This window comes from Microcaecilia unicolor, chromosome 10, assembly GCF_901765095.1.
Source record: "Microcaecilia unicolor chromosome 10, aMicUni1.1, whole genome shotgun sequence".
Lineage (NCBI taxonomy): Eukaryota > Metazoa > Chordata > Amphibia > Gymnophiona > Siphonopidae > Microcaecilia > Microcaecilia unicolor.
In genome coordinates, this window is record NC_044040.1 from 143,681,112 (window position 1) to 143,705,189 (window position 24,078).

The 24,078-nt window shown below is 39.9% G+C and overlaps 2 protein-coding genes across 4 annotated transcripts in view; one reads left to right on the forward strand and one right to left on the reverse strand.

Annotated features, from left to right (window-relative positions):
• GIGYF2 (GRB10 interacting GYF protein 2) overlaps nt 1–24,078 on the forward strand; it is a 734,963-nt gene that overhangs the window by 287,009 nt on the left and 423,876 nt on the right. The gene's annotated exons all lie outside the window — the stretch shown is intronic.
• On the reverse strand, nt 1,942–11,424 carry KCNJ13 (potassium inwardly rectifying channel subfamily J member 13). The gene is made up of 3 exons (XM_030217176.1): nt 11,293–11,424; nt 5,199–5,669; nt 1,942–3,590 (listed from the first exon to the last, which is right to left on the reverse strand). The coding sequence occupies exons 2-3, from the start codon at nt 5,659–5,661 to the stop codon at nt 2,968–2,970; spliced, it is 1,086 nt and encodes a 361-aa protein (XP_030073036.1). The 5' UTR covers nt 5,662–5,669; nt 11,293–11,424; the 3' UTR covers nt 1,942–2,967.

Consider the following 24,078-nt stretch of genomic DNA (forward strand, 5'->3'; position numbering starts at 1 on the left):
ATCATCAATAAAAATCGTTGAAACATAAAAAAAAAATTGTCCATAGTACCTGAAGATTGGAAGGTGACCAGTGTATTGTCAATTTTTAAAAAAGGTTCCAGGAGTAATTGGGAAACTACATACCAGTATGCCTGATGTCGGTGCTGGGCAAAATTGTGGAAGCATATTATGAAGAACAAAATTTTTGAACGTATAAACGCACATGGTTTAATGGAACAGATTCAACATGAATTGAGTATGTGGATAAAGAGAAGCTGGTTGATGCAGTTTATCTAAATTTTCATAAAGCTTATGACAAAGTCCCTCATGAAACAAAGGCATAGGAGGCAGTGTTCTGTTTTGATTGGGAATTGGTTAAAAGAGAGAAAAGAGTAGGGTTAAATGGACAGCTCTCTTAATAGAGGAAGGTGAAAAGTAGAATGCCACAAGGGTCTGTACTGGGACCTGGTGCTTTTTAACATATTTATAAATGATCTGGAACTGGGAACAATGAGTGAGGTGATGGCGATCAAATTTACAAATGATGTGCAACTATTCAAAGTTGTGAAATCACATGAGGAACCAGTGTGAAATTATAGGAGGACCTTGGGAAGCTGGAAAACTGGGTGTCCAAATGGCAGATCATTTTTAATGTGGGCAAGTGCAAAGTGATGCACATTGCGAAGAATAACTTAAATTATACATGCTTCTAGGTTCTACCATAGGAGTCGCCACTGAGGAAAAGGATTTGGAGGTCATTGTCAATAATACATTAAAATCTAATGCTCAGTATTTTTTATTTATTAGGATTTATTTACTGCCTTTTTGAAGGAATTCACTCAAAATGGTGTACAGTAAGAATAAATCAAACATGAGCAATAGACAATTACAACAGTAAAATTATTCAAATAATACCAAGTATGGCATAGTATGCTACTTACAATGCCAACACAATATGTAATGTGGTGTTGACCAAAAAAGCAAACAATATTAGGAATTATTAGGAAAGCAATAGAGAGTAAATCAAATAATAATGCCTCTGTATTGCTCCAAAGTGAGGCTACACATTGAGTATTATGTGCATTTCTGGTCACTATATCTCAAAAAGATATAGTGGTACTGGAAATAGTACAGAAAATGGTGTCCAAAATGATTAAAGGGATGGAAGGACTCTCATATGAGGAAAAACTAACGAAGTTAGGGCTTGGAGAAGTGAAGGCTGAGGGGTAGGTATGATAGAGGTCTGTAAATTCTTGAATGAAGTGGAATGGATTGTCTATGTGGGTTGTCTATTCTTTAAAAAAAAATAATACAAAGACCAGGGGACACTTCATGAAGTTAAATAGCACATTTAAAACAAATAAATGAAAATTATTTTTTCACTTGGCATATAGGGGCCCTTTTATCAAGCCGTGCTAGAAAGTGGCCAGCGCTGCAATTAGCATTTGGGTTTGCTATATGCTCCGGCCACTTTCTAGTGTAGCTGAAAAATGCCCGCGGTTGGGTGTTTTTTTTTTTTTTTGCTTTAAATGGCCACACGCTAATTTTCCCATTAGTGTGTGACCGTTACCTCTGGCAGCCCTTTCCACCACCTATTTAGGAGGCGGTAAGGGCTCCTCTACTCCTGTGGTAATCGGGTAGCATAAGGTAATGCACCCGCGCTACCTGATTAGTGCAGGCACACCTACTCTCTGCACCCAGACATGCCTCCCATGGCAAAAAATAAAAACTTTTTTTTTTTTACATAGGAGTAGCGCACACTGCTGGCCAAACAACCATGGAATTCCTCAGCACATCCCGCAGTAGTGCCCTTTTACTGTGTGGTAGGTCTGCGTTACGTCTACTGTGTCTTAGTAAAAGGGCCTTATAGTTAAGCTCTGGAACTCATTGCTGGAGCAAGTGGTAAAAACAGTTAATGTAGCTGGGTATATAAACAGTTTGGGCAAATGTCTGGAGGAAAAGTCCATAAACTGTTAAGGTAGATCTGGGGAAAGCAACTGCTTATCCTTGGGATTAAGTAGCACAGAATCTTGCAACTTTTTGGGACTCTGCTAGGTACTTGTAACCTGGACTGGCCACTTTTTGAAATAGAATGCTGGGCTAGATGGATCCTTGGTCTGATCCAGTAAGCAAATATAACTATGGTAAGGGATTTTTTTCTTTGTTGATGTGGTTAAGTGTACCGTTGCTCAACGTTAATTGAGGTGAGAGCGCATTAGGAATTTTAAGTGCTTTCATGTTGTCAGAGGAAATGTTCTAGTACTTTGTGAATTCCTCTTCTGTTCATATATATCTTAACTGAACGTCTGCCCAGTTGGGACTTGTGATGCTTGTTGTTGTCATAGTACTTTCCCACATTCTTCAGAAATTGTACACATCCTTCTGTTACAGCAATAGTTTATTAATCTCCCTCAACAGATGTCTCTAGCAGCAATGTTTTCTTACCAGAAGATCACATAGCTTTCATGGTGGTGGTTTTCAGCTGTATCTGGTCTTCCTACTTTGTTTTCAAGGCTGAAGTACATTTTTTTATTAGATTGCTCCAAGTTACAGAACTGGGACTTAGTAGGTGATCTACCCTCCTTTGAGTCAACACAGTTTTATTTTCCTTGCTCTAGTGAATTCAGCCAGTATCCCTGAAATTGTGCTTTCTCAAGGAATGTGCTGTGTTTCTTCTTTCCAGCTTAGAGTATTTAATCCAGCCTTGTTTAATATTCTGTACAAAAGCTGTTATATGGACCACGGGTAAAAGAACAACGTTTTGGTTAGTGTGGCCAAACATACCAAACTCCTGCTCTGTCACAAACTCTCTAGTTGCTGGTGTATTGGGAAAAATATTGATCAGGCCATGGCCCCAGTGGCTCACCCCATTCTGCTGTCTATAATACGAACCTCTGTGATTGAATGGAACTTAGGGGAAGAGGGGAGTAATATCAATGAGAGGAAAAGAATATTTAGCATAATAGAACAATAAACCAAATATAAATGCTATTCTTCCAGGACTGTTTCACAGATTTGGAAGCTGTTGATGCGCTGTCCATTGGCACAGTTTTCCAACTCAGCCATGCTTTGAAGTTTGTTGTCTGTTGCAGCTGGGAGCTCTGGTATGGTCTTATCAAAGTTCTCCATATTTAGTTCATATTCTCCTTTGGTGTTTTGAACAAGTGTAGATATGAAACGGTGATTTAATACAATCTCAGATGGGAGATAGGATGTCCTCCGTTGACAAGTTTCCCCCGAACCCTCCTGTGTTGCTGAGAGGAAGATCACAAGTTCAAAATATTGGAGTACTTCCGATTGCAGCAGAGGTGCTAAGGAACTAGACTGGGTAATAACATGGCAGTAGGTCAGAGGGAATACAAAGAAAGGACATTCCCCTGAGCTGATGTTGTCTAACTGGAAATCAACACTGGTATGATGGAGCTGGTCATTGTCTCGCTCCTCATAAAGGACTGCATTGACACTGACCCCTGTCAGAGGACTGGTACGAGTGTTAGCAACCTGGAACATGAGGCATGGCTTGCCTTCTTTGTGTGCAACAACTGCTGTGTTTGTGAAACGGATAGAGTAGGCTCGGTTCTTTGGACGAGAAATTTTTGCCACAAAGACACCTAGAAGAGAGGAATAGAGGAATTGAGTTAAATGATTAGTCTGATTGGCACAAAGGACATTTTCATAGCCGTTGCTTACCTAGAAGTCATAGGTGAAACTTTTGTGTGGCATGCTAAAATTCTAATCGGGGGTAAGGCTGAGAACATTCTGAAGAGGGGGCATAAAAAAACATTGGTGGCAATTCTATAAGCAGATGTCTCCTTTAGGTGTGCTGATGCAGCTCATGAAGTGCCAATTCTGTAATAGCATCTGGGTGCCCAGATTTTGTCACAGAATACCAGTGTAAGTTGGCATCAGCTTGCCTAAAATTTACAAATATGCATTTACACCAGCCATAGAGCTGGCATAACTGGGTGCATATATGCTGTAAGGGCACATGTAACTAGGAGCAACACCCATGTCCCACCTACATGTATGCTCCCTTATAGTTATGCACGGTGCCATTTATGCATGCCCTTATAGAATAGCGCTTAGGACACTTGAGTGTGTAAGAGGTAATTTTTGCTAAATTTATATTCACGCATGGTGTGAAAATGCAGGTACGTGTTTATAGAATTGCCCTTATTGAGTCATTAACCTGCAGTCTGCCATCCCACTTTTATATTACACTGATAAGTAGAAAAATAATTTCTACTCCTTGATCCTCGTCTTGAGTTACTACTCAAGAACATATGTAGTATTAGTGTTTAAAATGTATTCTGTAGAAGCACTTATATTTAGGAGTTAACACTACTAAATCTAATGTGGGAATAACCATTGTGTGCATACATAAATTCCATGCTGAATCAGATATTTATCAAATAAGGCATTTGTATATAGATTCAGATGTTATCAGAAATTATTTTACAACTGAAACATCAAAAACATGTTTTAATTCAAGTACTTGATCTAAAATCCCAAGCCAAGCAGTGTTATGTTATAGGAGATGCAGCAGGAAAATTGGTAGTTTTTACAATTAAGAGGAGTTTAGTGAGCTGCAACATGACTGAAGACAGGGACAGCTGCATCTTATTAGAACCTGTAGGTTATTATGGAACATCACTTCTCATAACATTATAATGGATGCTGCTGTGAGGTTATTGTGAAATAATTATAGCCAGTATGCTAAGTTATTAATATCTGAAGCATTGTCACTGCTAAAGGGTTCTGCTACCAGTGATGGATGGAATCCTAGCACTGTAGTATAACAGTATACACTAAAGCATGGATCTGCTGCTTCCAGTATCCAGAAAGTTACTTAAAACCTGCACAGAGTGGGCTATGACTTGTGCTTTCATTTTGCAATGCATAAATCACCATGTAACTATAAATACAAGTTGTTTCAGGTGAACATATGTAATTTCTCCAAGATAAATTTCATACCAGGCATTAAAGCAAGACTGAGTGTAGGCCTTCATACAGATTAAAAACAAGACCCACTAAACATAATGGCAGTCTTGTTAAAAGAAAATTAAATATATATATATATTTAAAAAATTTAAAAATTAAAATAAAAAAAATTATATAACATTTTATCAAGTCCTCTCCCACAGCTATAGGCTCCTTAAGTACCACATCTGATTTGGGCTCCGCATCCCCACCAAGCATATCGTAGTTCATTCCCTTACCTGTAATAAAAGCCTCCAACATTAATCCTATGAGCATGTGCACAGCAAGAAGAGCAATAGCAGTGGGACAGTCGCCGCTGGGAAACATGGTGCCATAGCCAATAGTGAGTTGTGTTTCCAGTGAGAAAGAGAAAGCAGCTGTGAAACTGTTTATGTACTTCACACATATGGTGTGGTTGTCTGGTGGGGCGTCATGGTCCAGCTCCAAATCTCCGTTTATCTCTGCTAACAAGTACCAGAGGACAGCAAAGAATAACCAGTGTGTGACGAATGCAGTGGAGAAGATGAGCATCATCCAGCGCCAGCGTATGTCTAATAAAATACCCCAGATATCTCGTAGGCAGAGTAGGCCCTTGCTTTGGACATTGGTCATCCGGAGTGTATTGTGACCATCCTTGGTGACCAGTCTCTGGCGCCTTGCAATCAAGAGAGGGAAGGCAGAGGCTTTACTAGTGCCATCCATTCTGTCTGCTGGAAAAGAAATGTAACGATTACAATCACTTATGTAGATCTTTCTGTAGGCTGTGTGCATAATCCTACCCATTTTCCCCAGTAGAAGAAACATACATATACATATATATATATATATATATATAAAACTAGTATTTATTTTCATCATGTTAGAAGGAGAAAGAAATATGTGTGTATCTTCCCATGGTCCTCTCCCCTTGCTCCTAACCTGGGATGTATCAAATAGAAATTAGTTTACCAGCCTGGAATGTAACATGAAACAAAATAAATTTCTGTGCTGCAGATTTGGCCAGCATCATCTGTAGTAGCATATGTGGATATTTCTTTTGATCCTGTGTCTTTTGACATCTACTTTCTGCTTCGTTTTTTTATTTTTTTATTTTCAGGCTCTTGGCAGATGCTGATGTAGTGTTCTGGATGTTAGATGTTATAGCACAGCAATCCTTTCAGTGGTAAGAGAAGACAGGGACTTTTGAATAGATACGAGGTTGTCAGCACAGAACCTTTTTTTTTTTTTTTTTGCTATCTCGTCCTACTGCTGTACTGTTTGTACTCAGTGTAGAATTGACAACATGATTCTACTGCTTGCTTTTGTCATTACAAGGTCTCTACATATTTGCAGCAGAAAGGTCCATTTGTGGTTAGAGCCTTTACGGTCACGAGGAAGACAACGGGTAGTAAGAGGAAGGTGTTGGCAGATGAGCAGATACCAACCCATGAACTTTCCTAAACTTGAAATCAGATCCTGGGTACAAAAAAGAGGTTTTGGAGATAGAAGATAATTCTGGCCAGCTCTACATTTTGTTTTTCATGTTTGCATGAAATTGCATAAGAAACGTGCAGCAGAGACTGTGTGAAGTGGAAATTAGAGCAAAAGAGTTTGGGAAATTACTTTGCTAAGCTCATAAGAAATTGCTAATTAATACACCCATGAGCTGTCAGGTTGTATTTTTTTTTTAAATAATTTTTATTAAATGCAAAAAGTGTCAGCCTGAGGGGATGGGAGTTCTACTCTATCTGTTAGATATCTGTCAGAGCTGTTAGGTTAATCAGGGAAGTGCATCTGTTAGCATGCCTCTCAGTGAATATAAAACTGACCTTAACATATATTAACCTATGAATTACCATGCATGCAGTCAATTTTGGTGCTTTAAGATGCTCTAATACACATTAAAGACATTTTTATCTATAAAAACGTTACCGTCTCAGGGAAAAGGTGACTAAAGTCTCGGATCCAAAATGTTGAGAGGCCAGTTTTTCATGTCATGGGTCCATAATAGGAAAAAGTTACATGTTTGAACTTCTGTAACTTTTAAAAAATTTGTTCACATAAAAGAATGAGGTTTGGACTGTTGCATTACAAATTGTTTGCTCTAACAGAATTCATTACATCATTTGTTTGTTTCTGGAGAGTTTAGTCACCTTTTCCTAGAGATGGTCACAAATATACAACTAAAAAAAAGGGAGGGGAACCCTAAAATGAGCCAAAAATAAATTGAATATATATTTTTTCCTGTACACATTTCTCCTAATCAGAGGTGGGTGACCCTGTGTTTTGTAAGGAGAGTGCCACAGTTTTTCTGTGCTGCTATTTGTGGCTATATTAAGGCAGTAGACATGTGCCTTTAAAGGCAAAAAAATACAGGTGGTGTCACTTTTTTTTCTAGACTCCTAATTTTGTTTCACTTCCTGCTTATTTTTTTTCCCTGTTGCTAAAGAGCAAGACCCAATATAGGTTTTCCATTTGGAACAAACCTGTTTCCTTGGTGATCCCTATTTTGGAGATCAGGGACTGTTCTGTATGCAAGCAAGAAGATGCTGAGATTCTCCCTCTGAAGCAAAGGACAGCTGAAGAAATGATTCCAGGGCAGGGCAGTTTGACTTGAGCCCTCAATGTCCTGATAATTTAAGTGTTGCAATACCTCCTGAAAAGCAGTGAAGTAACTTGTGTGTTAGAATGTGCAGATAACCTGTCTCCGATATTATTTATTTATTACATTTGTACCCCGGGCTTTCCCACTCAAAGCAGGTTCAATGCGGCTTACATAGTAATTGGGATTACAAAGTATTGGTGGAGAGAAATAAGTTGAGTATTATCGGAGTAATAAAATGTAGAAATGCAGGGATGAGGGGAGTAGGAAAAGTATGAGCAAGGGTAAGTGAGCAATTGGAGGGTAGATGAGGCGGAGGGGAATGTGAACTACTCTTGAGACGTGTTATTTTATGTTAACCCCAGTTACTAGTAACTAGGTCTAACTGCACAAAATGGAACTTGTGGAAAATAGCACAGGTTAGTGGTATATTACTGATATTTTTCTTTCTTAATGCAACTGCTAGCTTAGCTTGCTTTTTGCCCGTTTCATTCTCAGTCTGGTTCAGTATGTGTGGCATTTCATTAACAGGTTTGTGAGAGGAGGTGGCTTTTGCCTGTCAAAACATGACTCGGTCCAGCCTCTTTAGCATAGGCAGTGTTTCTCAGTTAGACTTTGCTAAATCAAAGTTATTTTCCTTTAGCGTCTGCTGCTAATGTGTTTTTGCCAAGGAACAGGTTAATCTAAATCTTTAGTTCTGCCTTCTTTGAATTGTGAAAGGTACAAAGCTGCCCAGTATTTAAATATGAAAGAAGTGTAACAGCCAATGAAACACAAACAAATGTGCCATAACAAAATGTTTTTCTTTCTTCTCAACCTGAAATTTGAAATGCTTCTTAACCAGATAAACTGGGAACAGGTTCAGTGTGAAACCTCAGTTTAAGTAGAACTGCAGTGAAAAGGATGCTATTGGGGAGACCAGTGCAGCTTCATCCATCATGAATTGTCCATTAACTGTGACAGCCCAAGTTCATTGGGTGATGTAGGAGAATAACCAGGGATAGAGGATTTGTTGGAGATCCAATTGTTCAACTTATTCCCCCCCCCCCCCCCCATGAACTCAAGAGTTTGATTTTGTTAAAATGGGAAAGGTGTTTAGTTTAGTTGGTGTTTGCAGTTTTTGTGAAGGGATTTGTTATTTCATACCCAGTTTGGAACTTCTCGTTTACCAGCATGTTTCATATGTAGCCCAAAACAGGCAAATTTTCCTTAACTGTTGGCCTTTTATGCTCAACTTTTCATGTTCTCATTAAAGGACTATATTTGTTAAATTTTAGTTTTGGAGCCCCATAACTACAATTTTGTTTTTTTCATGTGTGCATGACAGGAGTATTACATTTCATAGGATTCTCTTCACTAATTTACCATAAAGAGATGCTTATTAGCCCCAGTTTAGTGCCCTATCCATTTCAAATTCTCGGGAAGCTTCAATGGGATATTGGGACTCATGTACATGGCATGCTTTCTGTTTGCTCTAGTTCTAGGTGCAACTTTGTGTTCCCTTTCATTTTAAGGGACCTGGTACCTTGGTTTTTATTGTAGGAAAAAATTTAAACTGGCATTACTTTGCTAGCAAAGTGCATTGTAATGCACAAGTTATATATAACAGTATAGCTTTTGTATCGAGGAGGGAAACAGATGGAGAGGGGAATGGACAATCAAGCAGGATCCCTGAAATATGTTTGGAATCTGTTTTTTAGACAGTACCTTAGTTCTTTTCTTTTTATACGCTACAATCACATGGGTGGCATGTGCCTTCCATTTGACCCAGAAAGAGACTGTGCGAGAGGCCTTAAAGAAGAACTGCAGAAAGGAAGCTGTGTATACTTTTACCTATACTGAATCTTTAAGGAATTATAATAATATTGGGAGCTAAAATTGCTGGAGCTGTCGAGGCACTTCAAAGGAGCTTTTAGTAGTGAAGATGGGAAACACCTTATCTAGGAAAGTTTATACTTTTTGAAGTTGTCAGATACTTTTCTGGTAATTCTAGGGTGTTGCCTGAAGACATGATGCAGAAGTTTAAACAGTCCTAGAAACTTAAGGATCATTTCTATGCAACTACATGTTTACCTATGAAGTAATTTTATTTTTTGGTGGGTGAGTAAATTATTATTATTATTATTATTTGCATTATCAGTGCTATTGCAGTTGATCACATAAATGAAGAGTTCCCAATGATGGGCACAGCAGTGAAAAATATCAACTGCCTTACACTGAAAGAACACTACTGTGAGGAAAATGCTATTGGATGTTGGTACTGAAAAGGCACAGTGTTAACAAAAAATTACCTTTAGGCTTATAATACTTGTTGAGAGGACACTTGGACAGTGCAGTTGAGGGGTGTACATGACTTGGAAGCACTTAATCCAGTAAGAGTGGGATGACAAGTATGGAATAGAAAGAACAGTGTGCAGGATTTCATTACCTACTTATGGTTTATTTGGTGAATAAATGAAAATTTTGTTGATCATGAAACATGCACTGAGCTGCAGATATATTTATTTATAACATTTGTATCCCACATTTCCCCACCTATTTGCAGGCTCAATGTGGCTTACATAATTCCGTAAGTGGTGATTACCAGTTCCAGATAGGAGAAATACATAGTTGGGGTAAAGAGACAGATTAGGTTAGGTTACAAGAGGAAAGTTCGTCCTATGATAAGAGCTAAAATGGTAATTGGGAATGAGGTATTCTGGTGATTATTTTTGTTTTCAGAAAATCATGGTAAAAAAGTGGCATTTCTTCGGAGCATGAGAATAATGCTTACATTCTGTAGCAATGGTTCTTAACTTTTTTTTTAATCCCACACCCTTTTAACTGATCAATGAAACCTTTGCACCCCCTTTCTAAACCATGTGTCCACTAGCAACTACTGACAGCTACATATGCCACGAAGTCACACTTAAAACTACAATGCTGTGTAAATTGTATATGTTACCTGAGCAAATTCCTTTGAAATCTGACGTAATAACTGTTTTCACTCTGTCTAGAAAGTTTCAGTAAATTGACTCAGATTTCAGGACCCTTCTATGCACCCTATTTCACCTCTTCTGGTGTTGGCAGCACTGGTTAAGAACCCTGGCACATTATAGGAGATGTACCTTGAGTTTTCAGGGCCCTCTAGTGGTGATTAGAGGTATACATAGTCCTACTACAGTTCTTAGGCATTAGAGCTGTTTCACATATAGAGAATCCTAGTGTGAAATAAATATTTAGTATAGCCCCTGTGTACTCTCAGAGGCTACCAGCTGCCTTTCTAACTCTTGAGTGTGGGTTTACTAAGTTTGCTAGTTAAGGTAGGATAGCAGAGGGTTAGTTAACACCAACTCAGCAGTATTAAATAGATTCACATTGCCGCAAGCATTTTTTTCTAGAAATATATTGTATGTTACTGGTTCCAAATCATGGTTATACTGTTATAAAGCTTCTAGAGCTCTTGTCAGTTCAGACCCTAGTGATTTCTGGTAGAGCTCCAGCATGTGGCAATACTCCTAGTCTGGGAAAAGAAATGTTGTATAGTTTAAAAATGTATCCATTTTGTAATAAGTTTGTTTTCTGTTCTGAAAAGAAATGAAGATGGTGTTTGGTAATGCCTAAGAAATAAAATACAACAAAAATATTTTTTGTTTGTGCTTTTATGTCTTTTCATTAATAAGAACATTCTTTTTAGTGCTTTAATTTTTGCTATATTGTACACTGCTGTTCTAAATGATTGCAAAACAAAAGAAATCCCAGAATTTACTTACCAAGGTGCTAGAAAATTTTGTCTGTATGCCAGGTTTATAGTGGATGCAAAGGTCAGAAATGAAGATCTGAGCAAGATAGTGAAGGCAAACTGATCTCCTTCGCTATTTCTTTACACTAATCTCAGTGCAGTAAACCTGCTCCTTTACCAGACCAGTTGGTGAGAGAAATGCCTTGTGGAAATGAATTTACAGCTTGAGTTTTCTTATGCTTATAATGTAGATGGGATGGTCCTTCTCTGCAGCTGATGTGATTGGGCACTTTATGAGCAAGACAAAAGATTAGATGTAATGTGTAAAAGATTGCTTGCTTCCTAAAAGGCTTTCTTTACCAAACAGTATCATAGGTAGGGAGGAAGAAGCCGCTTTTTTTTCTATGCATACTCTTGATTAAAAATGTTATTTTTCAGGGTGAAAGGAATACAATTCCTTTCTCTTACCCACTCCCATTTCAGACTTTTTTAATGTAGCAGCTTAAGTGTGAGACTTCCCCCCCCCCCCCAAACCTAAAAAGGGATTTGTTTGAAAATTGTAGAGGTTCTTGGGAAATTCTCACCTACTTTGTGTTGCCATGCTTATACCCACAGAAACGTTTCTGTGTGAGTTCTTACTCCCACCCCTCCCCCTTTTAATATTATACTAGCACAGAGGGGAACAATAGGATCCTGTGCTAGAGGAGATGAATAATCCTAATCTTTTTGGATAGACATGGAACATGCTCATCCTATCCCATTTCCACTCAGCATTCTGTTGTAATGCAATTCAACTTTTTACAGCAGACTCACTAGAGAATCGAGAGAGAAAAATGTACAATTTTATGCAAAAATATATCTGTTGGGGTGAGTTATTGTTGAAAATGTAGGTAGACCAGTTTTACTGCTGTTGTATACAAGTCCCATGTAGTAGGCGTTTTTCCTGTAGACACAAAATGTGATAAAACTTTAACACATAGGCACCAATTATATCAAACTGTTTTGCTGGTATATACTGCTGGAGACAGCAGCCTGAAAAGTTGCTATGAGGATGGATTTAAAAAGTAGTTTAGCTGTTGTATTTAGTTATGAGTGCAAAATATTTGATCGCACGTTGCACATAAGAGGATCTGGGAAACAAGTACCCTGATTGTTTTCAGATGAAAACTTCTGAAGTCCTACTGTGAATATTATTAATTTTGACCAATATAATGCTACTTTAATCACTAAATCCCCTGTGCTGCTTTTCCCTTTTTTCAGAAACAAATTCTTTTCCCCTCTTTTTTTTTTTACCTCAGGAACATTTTGATGCAAGTTCAGACAGAATGTTAGTATGCCAAGATCATAAAAGCCCTGGTTTGGTAATTTGGTAGTGTTTGTTGTTGTTTATTAAATATTTGATATACCGCCAGACCTCCCATTTTACCCTACAAACAGGTCTTCACCACATTGTTGAATTGTAAAGAATGGACTTGAGTAGAAATAAGTGAAAAATGGATGTCTGATACTATAAAATATGAAGCATAAAATGGGAGATTTTATCAGGAAAATCTGTATTCTATATAGCAAAGGTGGGAAAGCCATTGCATGGACATTCTTTGCATGAAATCATATACATATAAAACATGATTACTGACATACGCATTGACATCGAGGTGGTCTCTGCCTTCCATGGTATCAAGCATTGGTGGTAGTTTTGAGTATTTAGCATCCTTCAGTCCTACCCCAAGGTTGGGAAAAGATTCATGTTTGTCCTCATTGATGCCAAGGGACCCAAATGTTCATCAGGTGGATGCCAAGAGTCATCAGTCTTTGATACTCTTGAAATGTCCCCATTGTAGGAAAGCTCATCTTCCCCAGGAGCTGAATTGGGTGCATCAGTTTCCAAACTGAGACCAGGTTACCAATTCAGGCCTGATGCCTATTGATGTGACTTCACCAGCTGAGTGGTTCCAGGCTGTGATACAGGAGGATATGAGGTGTCTTCTGGCCTGGTACAATGCTGTGGCATTAAGGGTATCCTTGTGGGCTCCTCAGAAGCTCCAACGCATCCTAGAGGCCCATGTCCTACCTGTTGGGCATGTATTGACTCAGATACCTTGAAGGACATCAGAACCAGTGCTCACTGGGATCGGATATTGGAATCAGTGCTCACTGGGACAGTGACAAATCTCCAGTCACTCAAGGAGGACACCGAAGGTCACTGGTTCCTCAGCAGCCTCGCCTAAGACCTGACCAGAGTGTCAGTAGACCAAGACAGGTTCAGACTCAAACACCTTCTGAAGAATACTTTTATGAATGATTTGGACCACTCCTGAGTGTCTGAAGAGGAACCAGAGGGCTTTTGGAGGAGGGGTCCCTTGATCTTCCTTCTGACTCCTTCCCTCCACATGAAAGGAGAAAGTCTCCGCAGAGGAGTTCTCCTTTTTCAATTTTGTCAAGATGGCTAAGTCTGTTCCATTTGAGTTAGAAACTGAGGATGAGCCCAGGACCAAGTTGATGGCCGTACCTTCAGTTCAGTGCCCCCCTCCCCCCCACACACACACAAAAAGGAAGCTGTGATAGTGTCCACGCACAGAAGAATGTACAGATGAAGCAGTGGGAGACCCCACCCTCTATGCATATCTGATTAATAACAAGATAAACTCCAGAGGAGGAGGTGACGTCAGCTTCCTGGATGGCTGCTCAAATTGGGCTCCCGATCCTAATCTAGAAAAATAGCGATCATCTCATGCCATTGGAACTTTAGAAGCTACTCACCATTAGCATCCTGTGTTGGCAGCTGCAATTGTAGCCCAAAAGCTGAAAACAACTGATACTAGTCTCTGTGCCAGTTTCGATAGCAGGGGGGAGATGACACCATGCGGCCTGCTTCCCAGGAATGGGGACAAGATAAGGTCTCTGTGGAAAGTTCTGCTGATGAAGTGGATGTGACACAAATTTAAATGAGCCGTGATGTAAAGCGTTGCTTCATGGACTTACAAAATGAGTTGAAGGATATGAGTTGTGAGCTTGCATTCCAGATGACATGCTCCATAAATATGTGCAGGACTTAGGGGCAAGAATTGAACACACAAGCTCAAGTCAAGGAGTAAGGTGAAACAGTTTTGGATTTAGATGAAATACTCCTCCCTGGAGGTGCACAATGAAGAAATACAGTATAAGATGGATGATATTGAAAATAGGGTCCAGTAGAAAAACTTGCGCTTCAGGGGTGTGCCAGAGAAGAATAATCGAGAATGTGCCTTCGATAGTGCAGAACCTCTGCCATCAGCTGTTAGGGGTGGGAGAAAATGCCCCCACTGTGGAGCTGGACAGAGTGCACAGGGCACTGGGTGCTGCTGCTGCTGTCAATCATCCTGGAACATAGTGGTGTGTTTTACTCGCTGTTGACAAAGACTTAGTTGTGCAGAAGTCCCAAGCCTGCAGCCCTTTACACTAGCAGGATGCTACAGTCTGTTTATTGGGCTTTATTAGCATTTATATTGGTAACGCTCCGGGAATTTAAACTGGTACTAGAGGTGTGAAGGAAGGAACAGATAAAGTACCGTTGTGCATTTCTTGTTACAGGAAGCTGTCGTCGTCGATAATACACTGAAACCTTCTGCTCAGTGTGCTGCTGCGGCTAGAAAAGTGAATAGAATGTTGGGTATTATTAGGAAAGGTATGGAAAACAGGTGTGAGGATGTTATAATGCCGTTGTATTGCTCCATGGTGCGACCGCACCTTGAGTATTGTGTTCAATCAAAGCATGGAAACAAAATTGCTAGCCCTGAAATTCAAAAAAGTTTATAGCAGGTAGTATACATGATCATCACAGTATTCTCTAGAAATGAACCAGTCAAAGTTAGCCTGCACCTTTGCCCTGTTTCATCAGAAATGCCTTCCTTCTTCACAAAGAGTTCCATCTCTTCCAGCAGCCAATAGGTAAAGAATCCTTTTCTCCCCCCCCCCCCCCCCGAGCCGCAGAAAACATTTGGCTCTCTATGGCTCAGTCTATATTTAATAGTGCTAAGTTTCCTGATGAGATGGAGCAGCTAAAGGGCACCTGTGTGCATGTCTGACTCAAAGCCAGTCATGATTTCTACGGAAAAATCTTCAGAAAAAGCGGAGAAGGCAGCCATCCAACAAAACTTAAGGTTATGTAATTTGCAGTCTTAAAGTGACCAGTCTCCCCAAGCGAGAAAAGAATGCTAGGGCACAGACTTTTGTTAACCTGTTTATATTAAGGATTTGCTACAGCAACGGAAAATAATTTCATCTGAACTTTTTTTTTTTTTTTTTGAAGCTGTCAAAATATGCTTTTCACTTTCCCTCACTCAAATGAACAAAGTTGAGAACAACATTAAAATTACCACTCATAAGCAAGCCGGAACTGGCTTAAATTCACTTGTCAATGTTGTGAAATCTTTCCTGCTGTTGAGTAGATGATGAAAAAGTTCCTTTGGTATGAAGAGTGGCTTAGTAGAAATGTGAGGTATTTGTAAAAACACATTCTAAGCTTCACATTTAATTTTCATTGTGCAGTAACTGGGTAACTGGGAAATAAGAGGTAATTTCTTAAAACAAGTAAAACAGACAAAAACTGAACACTACAGATGATAAAGAGACAATAACTTTGGAGTATACATGTGGTTAAATATTGCAGGCTGCTACGTTAAACATGTGAATTTCTACCAGAGCTCCTAAGGTAAGCCAAACCTCAAAATGTATTGTTTTCAACTGACCAATTTTCACTTCAAATATTAAAGCATCAGATAAAAATAAAGTAAATCTGATGCTGAACATTATTTACTTAATTTGTCACAACTCAACTACTTATTAACTTAATAGGGTTGTAAGGTAGAAATATTTATGAATTTGGAAGTCTTTTTCTATTTATAATATGCATTATATTATTGCTTCTCAGTGACTGCATTTGGTTGTTGAGTTTTTATCTTCCCATTGTAGACCGTATTGCACAGCACTGGTCCTGTTATCTCAAATATTCTGATATAAACTAGCAAAGAAAACAAATGTTATAAGAACAAAACTCAAGCACTAATTTCTTTTTCTATGAGCCCTTTACACTTGATATAGACTTCTAAAGTCAAAACTTATGCAAGTCTGGCCAGTTTTATGCTTTCCAAAAAACAATGTTGGAAACCGTTATGTGAAGAAATCAATATCAGTCTGTTGGTCTTATGTCAGTCTGTAGGCAAAATAACCCACCAAATTCAACATGAATGAAGAAAACGTGAAATTATCAGATGAGTTTGACAAGCAGAAATCAGAGAACATAGTCTAAATAATCCACTGCTTTCTGTGAGGAACTGCTATAAGTGTAAGAACATTGACTACCATACAATTCTTAAAATCCCCCTCCCCTTCATGGTAACAAGCAGAGACCTGGAAAAATAACTGAAGCAGTTGGCACAAGCCATCAAAAATTACTTTCAAAGCTCCTACTCACACTAGTGCACAAAATTCAACACCAACTTCTGTAACACATGCACCTCCACCCCACACAACTTATTCCCACATGCATGCCAAAATCACCCCCCCACACACCTGACATACTCACCCACCTATCCACACTCCTGGTCCCATCATACCCTATACTTATACTCACCATTCTCCCTAACACACTCAGGTAAAATAACTAACAGATTCCCAATTCATCCCTCTCCCCCCACCACAAACATTCCCCAGACACACATTACCTGTCCACAGAATCCCCACCCACATACCATCTATCCATCCATACCTGCACACCCATACATTCCAAAGGGACACCCCTCATGGATACAACCCCCACACCTATATCACATATACAAAACCAAACACACATACAGCTCCCACCTATAAAACACCACAGACAAACCCAGACCCCAATCACCTATGTGCACATACAGAGCCACACCACATCTCCAAACACCACATCTCCATATACACATAAAACCTTAACACAAACATCTTTAATTCACAAAACCCCTTACACACCTAAAAATACACACATCCACTACGCCCACCCAGCGCATCCACCCCCACTTACACTACACACAGGCCTATATTTCCTTGCAAATAGATCTCATCCATGCACACATACATATGCACACACATTCCTCTCCCCCCCCCCCCCCCCCCCAATACACACACAATTCTGCTAGGGTTTTCCAAACCTGTTCTGGGGACACCACAGGCAGCCAGCTTTTCAAGACAGCCACAATGAATATACATCTGAAAACTGCATGCACTGCAGATTGAACTTGATTTATTATTATTGCTTGCTTTTTTTAAAATCCAAGCTCAATGAAAGTTACATTCTAGTACTGCCCGAATGGGCCCACAGCCTATGCTGTACCTGAGGTGACTTATCCAAGGTCATAAAGTCTACTACTACTAATCATTTCTAGACGTACTCAGCGCTGTGCACATTATATACAGGTACTTTGTCCCTAGAGGGTTCACAATCTACCCATTGGGGATGCTGGTTTTGAACACTGCATTCTCTGGCTCACAACCTGCTATTCTTCTAACAACTAAGCTACTTCTATCCTCTTGCACATGCAAATTTAGTCTCATGAACAGTCAGTGCTGAAGGACTGAAAAGCTATCTGTGGCATCCCCCACAACAGGGTTGAGAAACCTTGATCTAAACACATCCATGCTATAAATCTATGCTGGAAAGCATTCTTCAGCCTATGCTTCTTTATGACTCCCCTACTTATTGAAAGAGTAAAGGTGGGGAGAGGGTCAGTATTCAGAAACACTTATCCAGTTAGAAGCAGCTCCTACATAGATTAGATGCTGCTTACAAGGGCCAGCCACTAATTTTCAATACAGATAATGTCACTGAAAATTACCACTGTGGTATCTGGATAATACCGGGGCAATCCACTGGCAGAGCTAAGGCAGAACTAGGAGTTGCCTGGTCAGCAACAATATTCAGTTCGCTAACTAGGTAAATATTTGAATAAAGTTGAGACAGCAAAAAGGATTTTCTGGGTATCAATCTGAATATCTCTGGCATTCAAATGAATGCCAACACTTGCTTTATATCTGGATATGGTCTAGCACTGGATACCCAGGGTACAGAGACACCTTAGCATATGACATTTAAAAAAAAAAAAAAAAGATTGCCACAGAATGAATATTTGGAGATCATTTTCAACGCAATTCATGAAAAAAATTAACCATTCCATTTCAAAATTAGAAACCTAAACTGAATTTTACCATCCAACTATGACAATGCTAGGTCATATGATACAAATTCCTGAAAAGAGCAAATCCTAAACTAGGTATAGACTAGTGAACAAACCACTGAACTACAAAGGCAGCCCAAATTTTCCACTATTTCATGCTAACTTTGCTGCTGCTATTTTCTCCTTGAGGGTGATTTCCTGAAGCTTCATACCCTTTTCCTTCTAATTCCCCTGTCATAAAATGTATTGGAAAAGAGGAGAAACGTAGGGGTGGTTTGGGGGAGTAGACAATAAATTTAGGAAGGTAATGCAAGGGTTGCCACTAAGTCTTCACATGTCTATTCTCCCTCCTTCTGCTTCCCTTCTCAGCAATCCATGAGAACAATGACCTGCAAATGGACAATAGTGAGAATTGGAACCGAGTCCATGCAGGACACTCACAGGCCATACCCCCACATCAAAGCACACAGGACATGGGAAAAGGGACTTCTGAACATGTGGCTGCAGGATGACTCAGTTCCTCATACATACTATTATCTGTTTACCGAACAGCGAGCTAACTCTTCTTCGTGGCTCAGACCTTGCATTCAGGCTCCCACATTGTGCTTGCCTTAAAAAGTCTTCTGCAGCAGTTCTCTGCATTAGGGTGGAATACCTGCCAAGGAGTATTCCTAACCACACCCTCCCCAAAGGACATCACAAATGCAACACCCGCCATCAAGCCATCACCAGAGTAGTTCCCACACTGTGGAATGCACTCCTTGAAATACTTCGCTCAATTTAAGAAGCTCTTTACTACAGGAAGCAGGTAAAAGCTTGGCTTTTCTCCCAAGCCCTTGATGGAAGAAGCAACTGGTAGTTTCATACACACATGGACCAATACCAGCAGCACATACTGTAGGAGGACTTGCTTATCCACTCCTACCTAGCTGAGATTATACTCATGCATATGCACAAATTCACAAGCAACTTTCTTTAAATTTGTTCCCTTATTTTCTCCTGTTATTCTCTCATCTATGTGTTCCTCCTTTGCTTACACCCTACCCTGTTTATTCAAATATTTCATTGCATATTTTGATGGCAATTTAAGTAGCATACTATGCCATACTATGTACTCTTACGTAAATATTTTTACTGATGTAATTGTTCGTGGCCTTATGTTTCCTTTATTCCTGTTGTACAGTGCTTTGAGTGATTGTTTTCAAAAAGGCAGTAAATAAATCCAAATAAATATTTTAGTACACTGTGCACTGGCATTTAACACAAGGTTTTCCTTCTGCTCAAAAGCTTTTTCTGCATCGGGTACCAGAAAGTTGAATGAAGACATCATGCTAACCATATTCTTCCATCTGCGCAAGATTTTTGCAAGGGCCTCAGAGAGGGGGAACAATCTTTTGAAGTCACGGCACTTCAGAGGTATTAGTTCCCCTCCCTTCCTACCCTAATTCTCATACACCCCCCATCTTCCAATCTTGCTAAATAGATCCATTCACCAATTAGCAGGTCGAATCAAATAGAACTGTTTGACATTGGTTGGAATGGGAAAACAAGATGTTAATTAGATCGAATTTTGATTGTCTGTGACAAGATAAGTATATAATTCACACTACTATTAAACTAGAAGGTGGTGGAGTACCAAATAAACCATAAACAAAATCCCCCACACCAAGAACTTCAAACTAATAATCACTCATCAATTCAAAAAAAGTGTAAAAAGGAGGAAAAAGCCTATGATCAATAAGGGCTACAATCCAATCCAATCATTTTCATATATCTTCAGCATTTAGCTTTAATTATTTATTTTAACATAGTAACATAGTAAATAACAGTAGATAAAGACCTGCGCGGTCCATCCAGTCTGCCCAACAAGATACATAAGTACATAAGTAATGCCATACTGGGAAAAGACCAAGGGTCCATCGAGCCCAGCATCCTGTCCACGACAGCGGCCAATCCAGGCCAAGGGCACCTGGCAAGCTTCCCAAACGTACAAACGTTCTATACATGTTATTCCTGGAATTTTGGAGTTTTCCAAGTCCGTTTAGAAGCGGTTTATGGACTTGTCCTTTAGGAAACCGTCCAACCCCTTTATAAACTCTGCTAAGCTAACCGCCTTCACCACTTTCTCCGGCAACGAATTCCAGAGTTTAATTACACGTTGGGTGAAGAAAACTTTTCTCCGATTTGTTTTAAATTTACTACACTGTAGTTTCATCGCATGCCCCCTAGTCCTAGTATTTTTGGAAAGCGTGAACAGACGCTTCACATCCACCTGTTCCACTCCACTCATTATTTTATATACCTCTATCATGTCTCCCCTCAGCCGTCTCTTCTCCGAGCTGTATAGCCCTAGCCTCCTTAGTCTTTCTTCATAGGGAAGTCGTCCCATCCCCGCTATCATTTAGTCGCCCTTCGCTGCACCTTTTCCAATTCTACTATATCTTTCTTGAGATGCGGCGACCAGAATTGAACACAATACTCAAGGTGCGGTCGCACCATGGAGCGATACAACGGCATTATAACATCCTCACACCTGTTTTCCATACATTTCCTGATAATACCCAACATTCTATTCGCTTTCTTAGCCGCAGCAGCACACTGAGCAGAAGGTTTCAGTGTGTTATCGACGATGACACCCAGATCCCTTTCTTGGTCCGTAACTCCTAACGTGGAACCTTGCATGACGTAGCTATAATTCGGGTTCTTTTTTCCCACATGCATCACCTTGCACTTGCTCACATTAAACATCATCTGCCATTTAGCCGCCCAGTCTCCCAGTCTCGTAAGGTCCTCTTGTAATTTTTCACAATCCTGTTGCGATTTAACGACTTTGAATAACTTTGTGTCATCAGCAAATTTAATTACCTCGCTAGTTACTCCCATCTCTAAATCATTTATAAATATATTAAAAAGCAGCGGTCCTAGCACGGACCCCTGAGGAACCCCATTAACTACCCTTCTCCATTGTGAATACTGCCCATTTAACCCCACTCTGTTTCCTATCCTTCAACCAGTTTTTAATCCACAATAGGACATTTCCTCCTATCCCATGACCCTCCAATTTCCTCTGTAGCCTTTCATGAGGTACCTTGTCAAACGCCTTTTGAAAATCCAGATACACAATATCAACCGACTCCCCTTTGTCCACATGTTTGTTCACTCCTTCAAAGAATTGAAGTAAATTGGTCAGGCAAGATTTCCCCACACAAAAGCCATGCTGACTTGGTCTCAGTAATCCATGTCCTCGGATGTGCTCTGTAATTTTGTTTTTGATAATAGCCTCTACCATTTTCCCCGGCACCGACGTCAGACTCACCGGTCTATAATTTCCCGGATCTCCCCTGGAGCCTTTTTTAAAAATGGGCGTTACATTGGCCACCCTCCAATCTTCCGGTACCACGCTCGATTTTAAGGATAAGTTGCATATCACTAGCAGTAGCTCCGCAAGCTCGTTTTTCAGTTCTATCAGTACTCTAGGATGAATACCATCCGGTCCAGGAGATTTGCTACTCTTCAGTTTGCCGAACTGCCCCATTACGTCCTCCAGGTTTACCGTGAAGTCAGTAAGTTTCTCCGACTCGTCCGCTTGAAATACCATTTCCGACACCGGTATCCCACCCAAATCTTCCTCGGTGAAGATCGAAGCAAAGAATTCATTCAGTCTCTCCGCTACGTCTTTGTCTTCCTTGATCGCCCCTTTTACCCCTCGGTCATCCAGCGGCCCAACCGATTCTTTTGCCGGCTTCCTGCTTTTAATATACCGAAAAAATTTTTTACTATGTTTTTTTGCCTCTAATGCTATCTTTTTTTCATACTCCCTCTTGGCCTTCTTAATCTGCGCCTTGCATTTGCTTTGACACTCCTTATGCTGTTTCTTGTTATTTTCAGACGGTTCCTTCTTCCATTTTCTGAAGGCGTTTCTTTTAGCCCTAATAGCTTCCTTCACCTCACTTTTCAACCATGCCGGGTGTCTTTTGGAGTTCTGTCTTTCTTTTCTAATTCGCGGAATATGTATGGCCTGGGCCTCCAGGATGGTATTTTTGAACAGCGTCCACGCCTGTTGTACAGTTTTTACTCTCTCAGTTGCCCCCCTAAGTTTTTTTTTACCGTTCTTCTCATTTTATCATAGTCTCCTTTTTTAAAGTTAAAGTATGTGATACTTTATACCCGAGTTTGATTTGTCCTTGCCATTCTCAGGACACAGACAGCAGAAGTCTGCCCAGCACTGTTCTTGTACTGAATTCTGAAGCTAACATCGAAACCCCTTAAAATTTACACTCCAGCCCATCCCTATCTATTCAGTCACGATCAAGCATAGACCGTAAAAGTCTGCCCAGCACCGGTTTCGCTTCCCAATTACCAGCGTTGCCACCTAATCTCCACTAAGATTCTGCGGATCCATTCCTTCTAAACAGGATTCCTTTGTGTTTAACCCACACACGTTTGAATTCCATTACTGTTATCATCTCCACCACCTCCCGAGCGGAGGGCATTCCACATATCCACCACCCTCTCTGCGAAAAAAATACTTCCTGACATTACTCCTAAGTCTGCCCCCCTTCAACCTCAATTCATGTCCTCTAGCTCTAGCGCCTTCCTGTCTCCAAAAAAGGTTTGTTTGCAGATTAATACCTTTCAAATATTTGAACGTCTGTATCATGTTACCCCCGTTTCTCCTTTCCTCCAAAGTATAGACGTTCAGGTCAGCAAGTCTCTCCTTGTACGGTTTGCAACGCAAATCCCATACCATTGTTGTAGCTTTTCTTTGCACCGCTTCCAGTCTTTTTACATCTTTAGCAAGATACGGCCTCCAAAACTGAACACAATACTCCAAGTGGGGCCTCACCAATGACTTGTAGAGGGGCATCATTTATATTCTTTAAAAACACAAAGTCATACACTTAGCTTTCAGATGGAATAGCCATCTGCTGAACTTCACTGCAAATGTCCGACGGTGGCACAGTAGTGCATGATTAACTTCACTAAAGTCATTCCGCAAGTCCCTGATGCAGTGGAACAAAACAATGGCCACTGTCGGACATTTACGGTGAAGTTCAGCAGAGGGTTATTCAGTTTGAGAGCTAAGTATATGACTGTGCTTTTTAAGAATATAACTAAAATAAGTAATTGAAGCTCAATGCTGAAAATATATGAGTGACTGTACAGGAGGTTTGTTTTTTTTAATGTCAATGATTGGATTGTAGCCCTTATTGATCATTATAGTTTAACTACAGGTGTGGGCTCACAGACTTTTTCCTCCTTTTTACACTTTTTTGAGTTGACTAGTGATTGTTAGGTTGAAGTCCTTGGTGTGAGGGTTTTTGTTTATGGTTTATTTGGTACTCCACCACCTTCTAGTTTTTGAATTGACAAGTGATTACTACACCACTTTGAAATTCTTAGTGTGAGGGATTTGTTTATGGTTGATAAGTAATAATTCATTAATTCATTGAGACATTTTTAAAAGGAATCAGTCCAGTCTACATACTTCTAAGATACATAAAGCACATTTTATAGTTTTAAGGGATAAGATAAACTACACCATGGGGCTCATTTTCCAAGCACTTAGACTTACAAAGTTCCATAGGGTACTATGGAACTTTCTAAGTCTAAGTGCTTGGAAAATACACCTC

What these genes read in the sequence shown, in the direction of transcription:
- KCNJ13 (XM_030217176.1), bottom strand. Translation starts at nt 5,661, where the DNA reads ATGGATGGCACTAGTAAAGCCTCTGCCTTCCCTCTCTTGATTGCAAGG. An exon ending in GTTGGAGGCTTTTATTACAG is followed by an intron (nt 3,591 to 5,198) that starts GTAAGGGAATGA and finishes CCTCTCTTCTAG; the next exon opens with GTGTCTTTGTGGCAAAAATT.